The sequence below is a fragment of the Ooceraea biroi genome, chromosome 11 (genome assembly GCF_003672135.1).
Source record: "Ooceraea biroi isolate clonal line C1 chromosome 11, Obir_v5.4, whole genome shotgun sequence".
Classification (NCBI taxonomy): domain Eukaryota; kingdom Metazoa; phylum Arthropoda; class Insecta; order Hymenoptera; family Formicidae; genus Ooceraea; species Ooceraea biroi.
This window is the reverse complement of record NC_039516.1, coordinates 9,821,984-9,835,300: the sequence shown is the minus strand read 5'-3', so window position 1 is coordinate 9,835,300 and position 13,317 is coordinate 9,821,984. Positions and strand designations below refer to the sequence as shown.

The window sequence follows — 13,317 nt, the reverse complement described above, 5'->3', positions numbered from 1 at the left end:
ATGGACAATATATTGTTTAATAAAGTTTTTGTTTCCCATGAAAAATTCGCCTTTTATTTATATAAAAAAAAAACGCAATTACTTTTTGGCCAACCCAATAATATATTTTCTTGAAGTACTCGGCGTGCATCTTCTACCTTTCTTCGCAAAACGTATCATTTACAACGAAATAAAAGCCTCGATAGAAACCTCGAGAAAAACTAACGAGTGGTTTTGCAAGTGGTACCTTAAAAATAAATAGAAGCTCAAAGTAGCTGGATTGCGAATGCTTTCGGCAATACAAAGTAAAACCAGTCGCGTTTAAATAGATCTCTCTCACTTTCTGTTTCTTTTCCTGCCTGTGCCTGCCATCGTTTTTATTTCCTTCTCATAAATTAAGTAACTTGAAAGAGCATTAGGTAAGCATGTATAATGAATTGGCGTTTCGTCGCCGCGCAATCGATACGGTCGTCCTAGGATACTTAGAAGCCACAAAACAGGCACTTTTACGTTTTTAATATTACATTATATATATATTTGCTATATTCAAATTAATTTTCTAACATCTTCCTTTCTGCCTACTTTGTGCAGTCCAAAGCATCGTACTTCTTTAATAAATGATTTTTTATACGTCTCAATAATTATAATTTATAATTTGCAACATACCATTTCTCTCTCTCTCTCTTCCTTTTCTGTTTTTATGATTTTTTCGTCCTATTTACATTGAGGTTTGCCATATTCACGGTTGAACGTCGTTTCACGCACACCGTAATGCAGACCAAACCGCACAGCTTGTTGGTCACTACACAATTATTGGCGACTTGGATTTACGAGTTTCCAATTAGGTTAATACTCGCTTTTATGTCGGTTTCCTGGTTTCCGCTGATGCCAAATCACATATTTTTGAAGGAAATCCCATATGGTGGTTTGTGTAATAAATCTGCACAAGTGCACCAATAATTCCATGAACTTTCGTTTATTATTAATGTGAATGCAAACGTATCAGAAATTATGGCAAGTCCATCTTGAATCTTTTTTTTTGATATCCAACATTTTTTGCAGTTAATATATTTTAATTGAATTGGTATAATTAATATATTTCAATGTTCAATGAAAAAAATATATCATACATTCCATTTCGAAAAATTATTGAATATTTTGTATCTCGTACCTTTTACATATTTTTGACATTTTTCTATTCGTTATCACTTCCCGGAAAACTGTTTGTTACAGTTCAAGTTAATCTCGCATATTTACATTAACTATTTATTTTAGATAACGAACAAATTGCGATTAATAAATTGCACTGATTTATTACAGGCAGAAGTGGCCGAATACGATATTTCCTAGAAAATTCATTTCGGGCCGAGCGGCCTCGATTTGCTAGTTCGTTTCATTCGTAATCGTGCGATTTGCAATATACAAAGAAGTCAGAGAAACCGATAGGGAGTGCGCTGTCGGGATAAAAAGAGTATGTGAACGAGGGAGAAAAACAAATTGAAATTTCAGCGTGCAGCACACGGATCGCGTGCGCGCGGAATTCTCGCGCGGTTCCCGTCACGGATTTACCGCACCATCTACGAGTTTTTGCATTTCCGGCAGAATATGTACAAGGTAGTAGTCCAAGTACGTCCAGGCACACGCTGGACTTGAAATAATTGGAATCCGAGAATAATCTGGGATAATCATGGGTAACAAATGGATTCTGAAGATGCTGTCTGTCCAGAATTCGATAGGCGTTTAATGGTGGGTGCACATCCTAGACAGCGTACGATATACACGTGTCCGGAATTCCTGCGGTTTTCGAAACCGCACGTTCGGGAAATATTGCCGGCGGCAACCTCTTTCCATTGGTTAACGCGAATGCTTCTACCCTCTCCAGTCTGGGATATTTTAATTAAATTGCACTTTCTTAATTTCTTCCTTAAGCTAAAGAAACAATGTTCCCGAACGCGAATCTTGGCCGATTGTGCGTTAAAGCGATCGTGCCAACGTAACAAGTTAGCTTAACAAGCTAGTTCAACAAATACGATCGCGTCTCAAGTATTTCGCGTTGATTTTGATAGCTTCTGAAAATGTTTCCGATGGCTTTACATGAGAGAGGAAGATATTCGGGTTCTGAGGTTCCATGTTATTACACCGCGGGGATAAATATTTCCTGCGCCTTGTTAAAATTTATCTTCCGTTCGAGCAATCCGAAACCGCGATCGAACACGCTGGCATTTATTGGGAACATAAATTTCAGAAAGAAATCGCCGTTCGAAGGATCGACTTTTCGTGCAACTTTGCTGCTGCCCTATTTCTAACGAGCTGCTCTATGCGCTTTATGGGGTGCTTAAACGGCCAGAAAGGAGCGCTGAACGTCACGTGTAAACTTCGCTGTAAATTCCACTAAAAGGGAGATGTTGCTTTGTTAGTGTTTATCAAATTCGTTTGCATTAATGAAGTTTGTTGAACGAAGTTTTGTAAACATTCCTTCTGTTTTATAATCGACAAATCTCTCCCCCCCCTCTCTCTCTCGTTCTTATTTAATTGGGAAATAAAAAATGTTAAAGATTAAAGCAAATGAGAGAATAAAATCCGAAAGTTTAGAACTCGGATTACGTATAAAACCGAACTTAGCTTCTAGGAGGATTGAATTGTCGGCGTTATTTCGATGCGCCAGGTTAAATTCTTGGGAGAGTGCACTCCACTAACCCCCGACATTGCGAAAATATAACTGGACGGCGGCGTGGTCCAGCCACATTTAACGCGAGTCCCCCAAATGCACTGATTCTGATTTATCTGATCAGGATCGATGAATTGCGGACCTTCCCTGATAAGCGAGTCATCTCTTCGTTAATACCACGCATGGATTACGCACACGAATGGAAGCGACCGGCTATCTAATAGCGGTTCCATGATAATCCGCGGTGGTGGTTGTTCGTGTAACGCCACCCGAGAAAATGAAGTTACCTCGACAACGACATACGAGTTCCACGTGCGCGTCTCGTTAGGCAAAAAGGGATTCGCGAACTTCCTGCGAACGAACCCTCCGAGTACCCGTAAGTTCTCGTAAGCTTTCCCAAGATAGATATCGATTAAACTTAGCCGAAAATTAACGAAATTGACCCTTCAACGATACGCGCGAACTGTAGAAATCGATTTTGATACAATATAGAAATTTCTATGTGCTTCTTTCTGATTTCTACGACAATCAAAGGTCGTTGCTTATCAATTTTCCTCCATTAATATCAGTTATCAACTGTGACAAAAGCATAAGTAATTGTATCACGAGGAGAAACGCTCTTGTGAAGAAAAATGTTTTAACGGGGAGTTAACATGTAGAAATTATCGCACTGGTGCAAGATGTAATAATTATAAGACGCATAAAAGCGTTGAGCGACTTACCGAAAAAACAGCAGACGAATACGATGGTGTACAAAGTGATGAAGATTACTTTCACATCGGGCCTGTCGAAGATGTAGTCCTCATTCAGTGACTCGTTGTAAAAGAGGCTTTCGTTGTTCAGATAAGTTTCGTTGTTGCTGATCTCGTAAGTGACAGTGTTCCGCTCGCCGAGAAGTCTGCGACAGAAATAAATAAGCTTGTAACTGCGATAAGCTATTGTAAAGTTTTTCCAGTTTCTACGCGGTAACCAAAGTCAGAGACCAAGCAGTCTATTGCAGTTATTTACGAAAAAAGAGAACAAAAAAGCAGTTTATCTGTTACCCAGCCGCACTCGAGCACGTATTCGAAAAAGTCGAAAGGAAGGAAAGACGTGTGTTCGTTATCGCTCGACAATCGCTCGACAATCGCTCATCACATCTCTCGTTTCCCTTCGGGGTTTACAGTAAACTACTGTCAAATTCATGATTCACGAACTCCGAGTAGCGGAAAGTCGAGTGGCGGTTGCCACGTCGAAAGTATCAGGCTAAAACTTTATGTGGTTTAAGGGGGTTGAAACGAACATGGCGACGCGAACACCGGACACGTGGTACTTGTGGGGACGGAAATTTTCGTGCACGGTACACGTGCGTGTGCGTGTGCGTGTATATCAGTGAAAAATGAGGTTTGCACAAAGTAAACTTCACTTCGAAAATTTCCCATGGTGGATTCTACTCCTTGCGAAGGAAAGGCGCCAGAGTAAAACGGGTGTGAGAGTAATAGGGTCATAACGTTTCACCGCTTCAAAGAGAAAAGAAGAAAGTAAAAAAAAACATACGCACATCAGGCTGAGGAACATAGTCTGATGATTCAGCGGGGGTGAAGATGGTTAGAGAGAGATCCGGAAAGTCGAATTTACGTGGAAGGAATATCCCCCCCCCCTTTATGCTAATACGGCGGAATAAAATATCATTTTCAAGACGGAGCCGATTTAACGCGCAGTAAAGGAATAAAACGCGTGCATCATTCTCTTTTTTCGATCTTGACTTCAATTACTACGCCGATTAATCGCGATAACAGCACTTGTCAAATGAATAAATGCAAATGCAAATGTTGTTCGGTGTCCCTCTAGGGTGTTTTAAATGGATTCAACGTTCGTTTAAAAGCACGCAAGGCGAGACAATAAAGGTGCGGCCAATTATTCTACCTCGCGGAGAACAAACGTCCCGTTTCTCGATAGGAACGGGAATTGAAAAATTTGTCATATTATTTTCTTTTTAATGGTAATTGCATTAAGCGTTAAATGTAGCATAACGTAAATGTCACGCAACAAACGTGTCACGCAATCATTTAATTATTATCACAACAATATTGCGCATCGCTACGATTATCCCCGACATCCCGCGTGATGGCTGCACGCGAGCAAGACTTACGTAAAAAGTAAAGTGTAACGTCAAAAATAAATTGGACATGTATGAACGAGAGGTAGACACGTGCTGGCCCTTTTCACGTCCTCGTACGCTCGAATTCGCGCAGCGAATAAGTCGATTATGACCTCTGACCTCTTATGAGTGTGCGTGCACATTTCGCACGAGCGACGAAAATTTCAGCCGTGCGTATCGAAAAGGGCGAGAGTTCGCGTGGATTTATGGATATCCCTTCCCTTTGCGCGCGCAATGGTTTGGAGAATAAAACGCTTTACGGAATCCCGAACTTTGCGCGCGATATTTCGACACACGCACACACACGTCGTTTCGCTGACAAAATTTTGTGAAATACAAGTAAAACTGTGACAAGATACACAGCCGACAAGCTGCGAGAGATCGCGGCTGTACGATTGACATGTATGCCGCATGTGTGACACGTGTCGACAGAAATCCCGAATTTTTACGGCCCAATGGCGCACATTGCAGCAGAGCCAGGATCTCGTTGCATTCGGCTACGATTGATACTGTTGAATTAAGTTGTGCCAATTACGCGGATGGACGGACAAACGAAGAGTCCCTGACCTGCCGAGTCAGTTTCTATCTATGATTCCGTGACCGACGAATGTATAGAGTATGATATAGAAACCTTGTATGTATTTCCAATGTCATGCTTTTTATGGTTTTATTGTTCTAAATTTCGAGTCTCAAGTTTCTTAATTTAAATGTCTCAAAAATATAAGAGTGATATTTAGTTTCTATATAAGTTACTTTGCACATTTCTAATGTTTTTATACATGTAGATCAGCAGTTGGAGAAAGAGAGAGAAAGATAAAAGTTCCTGGGAACATTTCAAAAATTAAAGAGCGGAATAGTATTCCTTCTTATTTATCATTGTCCAAATTATAACAATCTTTTCCTGGTAATTTAATTCTCCTTTCTCTTTGTATTAATGCGCATAACGCAATAATTGTATACTTCCATGAATGCATATGAATGCATGAATAAGTATAATAATCCCATCGTTTTAATAGTAACCATGTTAAGCATTTTTTGGTTCCAACTCGGAACAAAGGGTCGGTACCAGAGGGATAATGGTTTTCTTCTTAATCTTTCTTTATTTTTCCGTCATGGTATACATTTCTTGTAAAAAGATAATCTCGGAACTGTGATAAAATACGCTGAAACGGGTCGGGCTGCGCCATTCTGCATGCATATTCGCCAAACTCATTTATTCGTTCTTTACTTCTTGGCATCATACGCGTTCTTACGCGTATGCGTAAAACTGATATGCGAATAGCAACGTCAACGTAACGATATACGACTATTGTTTCGTGTTTATTACGAGCTTGATGTTACATCGCAAATGTAACCGGAGATACAGGGTGATTCGTATAAAGTGACCGATTTAATTATTAGTGAAATGTGAAGACATATGAAAAAAGAGTTTATACCGATATGTTCAGTACAAAGGGGGACACCATATAACGGATACGATTATTTTATGAGTGGAGGCGTTGAGGACATTTCAAAGTCAACTTCTTTTTTTTAATGGGATGCTGTAGTTTTTATTTTATAGGATAGTAGCCCTTTTTAATATAAATTCAATGATACATTACATAAAAACATTCAAGGTCAATCAAGGCCAAAAATACATGATAAAATAAAATTCAAATGTATGATCTGTATATCCGTTTGTCGTTCGCTTTGGCTCTCAGTATGTCTAGGTCTATGTTTATGAGCTGTGTTTTCTTTGGAAACTGCTATCATAATGTTATTTATTACGAAGATTGTAAGGACAAGTGATGCTTACAAACGTTGTGAGTGCCAAAGCGAACGCAGCCTTAGTATGAGATTAGTCGTAGCACTGAACGTAATGGCTAATTACAATAATTCACAAATTGTAGACATTTTGATAACTTTTGGTGAATGTGGAAAAAATGCGGCTGAAACTGCAAGAGTATTAAATGAACGATATCCAGATCGACATAGACATAGTGCTCGTTCAATATTACGGATTATATCACGAGCAAGACAATTCATCTGTGTCGTCGAGTTCAAGGTCAAAACTTTGAACATTTATTGTGAAGAACAGAAATACAGATCATACATTTGAATTTTATTTTATCATGTATTTTTGGCCTTGATTGACCGTGAATGTTTTTATGTAATGTATCATTAAATTTATATTAAAAAGGGCTACTATCCTATAAAATAAAAAATACAGCATCCCATTAAAAAAAAGAAGTTGACTTTGAAATGTCCTCAACGCCTCCACTCATAAATGGTGTCCCCCTTTGTACTGAACATATCGGTATAAACTCTTTTTTCATGTCTTCAAATTTCACTAATAATTAAATCGGTCACTTTATACGAATCACCCTGTATAGCAAACGCAAATTTGATCCTGCGATGCGGATTCGGCGCGGAATCAGCGTAGATCCGCCTACCGGAAATGGGATTATCTCTTCCGGACACGAGCTTGCGGATGTGCCGAATATCATGAGGATCGTACGTATGCTAGCGACTCCATGAAGAGGTGCAACCGGCTCCAATAATGAAACGCATACGCGTATTCCCGCATGTTTGAGCGCGTGTAACATCCGCACGAATAACGAACGAGAAGTACTAGTCCTCGAATTGATCCCGATTTCTGGAATTTAACCGTGATGATACAAATCGACAGATCTCGCTTTCCATTTTTCGCCATTTTCCGGACACGAGATTTTTTTCACCGATCGCAATCAGAATTCAGCGCACGGATTATCTACATTCTCCCTTCGCTCGTGCTCCCGCATTTCGCCGAGCGTTTCAACTCCCGGGAACGAAGACGTTCCGATGGAATCCGCTAGCGGGACACATACGTATACATATCAAATTATACGGACTCGACTATCCTCTTTTCCGCGCGCGCAATTTGCGAGTCGTCGAGCAGGGCGCGGTAATGACTAACTTAATTATGCAGCTCGCGCAGACCGCCTGATGGCTCTCAAAGAGGGTGAACGAGGATTTCGAGAACGAAAACTAAAGCGAAACGTACTGCGCACTTGTTGTTGCGACTTGTTTTCGTTAATTCATTTACGTGAGCGCTTGCGTTTGTTAATTTGCGGATCGCGTCGCCACTCGAATGCGCTTCGCACAGTCTTTGTGTCATCGTTCATTATTATCCATATCGAGTACGCAATCTTTGATTCCCTTTTGTCAGCGCTTGAACAATTTGGAGTCGGTCGGCGGGTCCGCGGACGGAAGGAAAATCGGGGAGACTTTCGTGGTCATTGTGCACGCGGGCGCGAAAGAGGGTAGTTTCGGAAAGAGAATTATTTTGAAATTTCAGTTCTCGTTATCCGCAGACACGGGGATCAGGATGGTGCGCGTTCTGTCAACGCCATGTTTTACCGTGAATATAATTCGCTTTGGCCTTGCGGCTGTTGAGATTACCGGGATTACAAACTGTGCTCCAGCATCGTGACATCCATTTTCCTTCTCGTGCAGCGTTCTTCACCTCTGCGGGCGATTATTGTATCGTTGATCCTGCTAACGACGCGGGTGGAAAAACTGCACTCTCGCGTACAGAAAATTGCTCGTCGTCCACCATCAACGACGTCAATTACTCCGGGCAATATCGCCGCGTTCGCTCGGTTATTTGTCGTCGCGTCGAGCTGCAAGAATACAAACGAGCGACGAAGTCCCATGAAGCTTAATTTCGAGAGAACCTCGCGTCTCGTTGAAAATCTAATTTATAATTAAACGATAGCACTGGCTGCAGCAACACAGACGTTCATTAATTTCGTTCGTCCTCGGTCAAGTCAGATTAAACAAAAGTCGATGGACGAAGATCGATGCCTTCTGATACTCGAAAGATTCACCAGTGGATTCGGGAGTACTTCCACGCGAGTTCGTTCCGGATGTCCGCTGGGTCGACGAGTGGCGGATACCGATACGGATAAATCATACTAATATATAGAAGTAAAGTTTGTTTGTTCCATTGTTCGGGGTAACCTCAGAAACTACTAAACCGATTTGAAAAAATCTTTCACTGGTGGATAGCTTAGATCTTCCTGAATAATATAGGCTAAATCGTCGTGCAATCGTCTTGCAACTTCTAAAAATGTGCGCGTCGTAAAAAAATACGTTCTTTATGCTTTACGAGCGCGCGAAGCGCGCGAGGAATAAGCGCCAGCTAGTGTAGAGAGAAGAATTTCAGTCGTGGAGCTTTTTACAGGGAAGATGCAAGTGTCTCTCTGAGAGATCCGGTTTTCCGCTCGTCAGAATGCGTGCATTTCAATATGATGTAAGCGCAGCGTTGATATTTTTATGCGATCAAATTCTCCGGATTCACCGTGAATATCTTCAACGGAAGTCAAATAAAAATTCCACGAATCGCAGAAAGCGAATGTTGCTGTTACTTGAGGACATGATTTATTGATATAAGAGCTTTGAGTCAAGACTCTTGATATTGCATACTTTTTCTTTTTCTCTCTCTCTTTTACCCCCTTTTGTCTTCCTTTTCTTATTTTTCCTCTTATTCTTTCGTAGGTAATAAAGCCGCCTGTGCGATGTAACGTGATATAATAGCGATCTAAGCTTCTTTTCACTCCTGCCAATGATATCTTTGAATACACCTCAAGACGTAGGGTAACTTAGGGTATGATGGCCATACGGAAAAGATGGCCAATGGCTGTAATTTTTACAATAATTGTTAAATAGTGCATTTTGGTACTCAATCTCAAAGATAATTAATATTTACAGTAGTTAATATACGTACACTAATCGAAATAACAATATTATGAATAATATCTAACATTTTAATTTTCGATTACCTGCATAGTTTTTCATGTGTCTAGTAAAAGCTGCTGTAATGTGAAATAAATTATAGTTAAGCTGTCGTAATCAACATTAGATACATAATAAAGGTATGTAACTTGTAATTTGAGTTATAATTTGTATTTACGTTATCATTATTTATTTATAAATACTATGGCTATCTTTCCCTCACAGTTTGGGTAAGATGGCCCACTTTTTTCAAGATAAGTTAACGTATTTTAATTGTTAACTTCTTTTTGTTTATTTATCTGTTAAAACATTATGCGTTTTGTTTATTTATGTGTAAGAGTTCAGTTGTCAAATATATATTGTCAAAGAAATATTGTCAACATAAAACTAAATATGTGAAATTATATGTATGGTTAACTGTTAAAACATTATACGTTTTATTTATTTATGTATAATAGTTTAGTTGTCAAATATATATTATAAAATAAATATATTGTCAAATAAATATTGTCAAAATAAGATTAAATATGTGAAAATATATGTATGGCCATCTTTTCCCTAAAAGTCAGGTAAGATGGCCGATGCTTATGTTGTAATATTTTGATAATATAAAAGTTCTAGTAATTATTTTCTCTTTAATTTCGATAGTATTACATACTTTAAGCTTTAGTGAAATAATATACCAAACGCCATTAAAAAATAACAGAAATAAATGTATGTTTTTTGCATTTAAAAAAACTATGGCCATCATACCCTAAGTTACCCTATACATATATCGCGAATGCGTTGGGGGTTGCGCTTATGGACAGTATCAGGTTTGGCATCTAAGGGATCATTTTAACAAAAAAAAGAATCGCGAATAATACGTAACGCGATTTGTTGAGTGATCCTAGCTGTGAAAAAAAGACTAATGTAATCACGTGAGTATGTAAAATCTGTCGGGAAAATCCGTGGTGAAGAGCATGATCGTCACGTAGCGATCTGTAAGAACTTGATAAGATTGCACACGCAGAAATACAATGTTATTTTGCGGAACTCGATGTTAAGCTGATTAAAATTAAGAATAATATTATATTAAAAAGATACGTGATTGCGATATCTTAAACAAGATAAACTATTAAAAGATACTGCATTATCATTGTCTGCTTGCAAGTGAAAGCATCGATCGAAATATTAAAATATTTTATTAATCTTCTTAATGTCGCGTGACGCGCTTAATCGATGGGCACTCTAATCGTTAGCGAATGCGGTTACATGAGGAAGTTACTTCCTTGATTCTAAAATGATTGCGAAATAATTGAGGTTGTTTTATAGTTAGATCTTACTGTATCACTGATCAATTTATCGTAACGATAACACCGTTCAAAGGATGATTTTATGTACTTCATTTTATCCTCAATTTTTATAATCGTGTGTGCGCGATGTATTATATCCTCATATTACATTTTCATTAAACTCTCGTACTCGCGTGTAACATCAGTGAGCCAAAATCCGATTACATTCCATTGATGGAACATCCATAATTTTCTCATCGTAGCTTCTGCGAAACGATCGTCAAATTGATTACCCCTTATCGTTGAACTTTTTATTACAAGCTCTCACGAAATCAGTTTTACGATAAATGCAAGAGACTTGGGAGAGATTTACTGTCATTCTTCCTGATGACGGTTTTAACCCTTATCCCTTCGGTGAGTCTTTTGAACGTTTTCATACATTTCTGATTGAGGATTTTTTCACAGAGAGTGTTTGGATAAATGCTCATGTTTTATATAATTATGTTATTTTTTTCTGTTTATTATCTTCTGTTTCAGTTGCGCATTTTTCTGTCACTTGTATACTCATTAAACGGTTTTCTAGGAGATGATTTGAATCAGTTTATTAGCTCGTTTGCTCCGAAATCGCTCACACATACACATGCATCTTTCTTTTCAGAGCCTACACTATCTTTCTTTTTTTTCTTGTTTATCACGAGAATCCATTTGTCGCGATGTTCAATGATATCTATATCAATTGCTCAATATTCTCAGGCATTATAGAATAAAGTCGATTAAAGATCTCAGTTTCGTAAATCTCTCATCACGGAAATATATCCTCTAAATCCCGACAAATTCGACCAGTGACCAGAACTTCCACCACGTTTAAATAATCATCAAAACCTATAAGTTCAGTAATAGTTTTTAACAGAGAGAAATTTCTGATTTCATAAGACATTATGTATTTTTAATATTAATTTTTAATATTATATTTAATATTTAAAAAAAATTTTCAAATTTTCGGTACATAACTCAACAATCTTCTAAAGAATAGTCAGCTTCAGATCGCTTGATATAATAAGATAATTTTGATATTGATAGAATAAGATTTGCTTACTGCTCTGCATATTAAAAACTCGCAATTTTGTATTATATTTTGTACTTTGCACTGTTATAAAGTTCTAAGTACCTTGTTTTTCGCGGGTGATTTTAGGACTCTTCTATTTTTTAGCTACACGCATATAATTCTGGACATATTCCCGGTGGCTGGAACGTAAACAGCAAGCTGCAGTAAAATACCTATTTAGCTTCGTTTTTCACTATTTGTAAATAAGCAAATTATTATCTTGCAGAATATAAAACGTGCTGTTTTAACACCTGAAGCGCAATAATCCCGAGAAATGCTTCCAACAGCACATGATAATCATAATAAAATGCGTTTCAAAACGTGAAACGTAGCTTTCACATTTGGCGCGCGTAAAGCAGATAAGAAATATAAATCCTCGCGCAATGCAAATTCGCAGGAATCTCCCATGTGTAATCAAATAATGCAAATCACGGTATGACACACACACGCACACATTCGGCATATCTCATCACGAGAAAAAAAATTAAAAAAAAGAAGAAGAAGAGAGTTCTCTGAGAGGCGGTGAGATGAGAAACGGGGCGGCTTGATTTTTCCTAAAATGATTAAATTGATTAAATTAGAGACTATAAGAAATACCGTGCAACACACACATAGGAAAATTACACGTTCATTTACTTGACTGCATTAGTCTCGAGTCTAAGTAGCGATGAGATCCGCATAAACGGATTATTCCCGCCCACACGTCTCTCTTTCTCTGCCTAAGTTCGCGATATTTTATCACTATTAAGAGCGGTGCATGTTTGTACGCCATCAGGGGTGAGGTTTGCCTAGCCCGGTGGTGTTCCATGCATCGTTATTCTTCCTCCACGGTCGAGCTGTGTGTAGGATGATAATGATAACCCACCTGTCCGCAACCGTTAGTGGACGTCGGTATTAGCTTTTTCCCCGTAACGCGCGAAAGGGCTTTGTTCTTCACGTTAAGCCCGTGTCCCCCGTCGCGTTTAACCACGTTTCACCCCCGTTGACGCGACTTCTTCCCCGCGCGAGTTCGATGTACCCGCTAAATCCATCTGGATGCTGCGCGGAGGGCAGATTCGCTTTCTATTCGTTCGCTCGCTTTCGTTGAAAAAAATCGTTCGTCTTGTTGTTTCGAACGATTATTGGCAAGTCATATAATGAAAATAGAAAATAAGCGCATTTATGAAAAGCGATATACAGCTAAATATAGATAAAGCAAATAAAAAGAATATGCATCTATTATTTTTGTCTATTTTCTTCTAATGAAATATAAATTGTAAAATCTAAAATGTAATGAAATATAAATTGAAAGAAACTTTCTACATTTTCATATCGACGTGTTCATAAAGCTTTTGTAATGAATAAACATATTTCAAATTTTCATTTTGTGGTCGTTTACAGTTTATAATTCTCATTG

At 38.5% G+C, this 13,317-nt stretch overlaps 1 protein-coding gene across 8 annotated transcripts in view; it reads right to left on the bottom strand.

Annotated features, from left to right (window-relative positions):
* LOC105278776 (trissin receptor) overlaps nt 1–13,317 on the bottom strand; it is a 52,983-nt gene that overhangs the window by 24,664 nt on the left and 15,002 nt on the right. For all 8 annotated transcript variants that reach the window (XM_026973679.1, XM_011338108.3, XM_011338107.3 and 5 more), the window contains one exon: nt 3,370–3,545. In XM_026973679.1, coding sequence (XP_026829480.1) covers nt 3,370–3,545 — 176 coding nt within the window. The remainder of the gene's footprint in view (nt 1–3,369; nt 3,546–13,317) is intronic.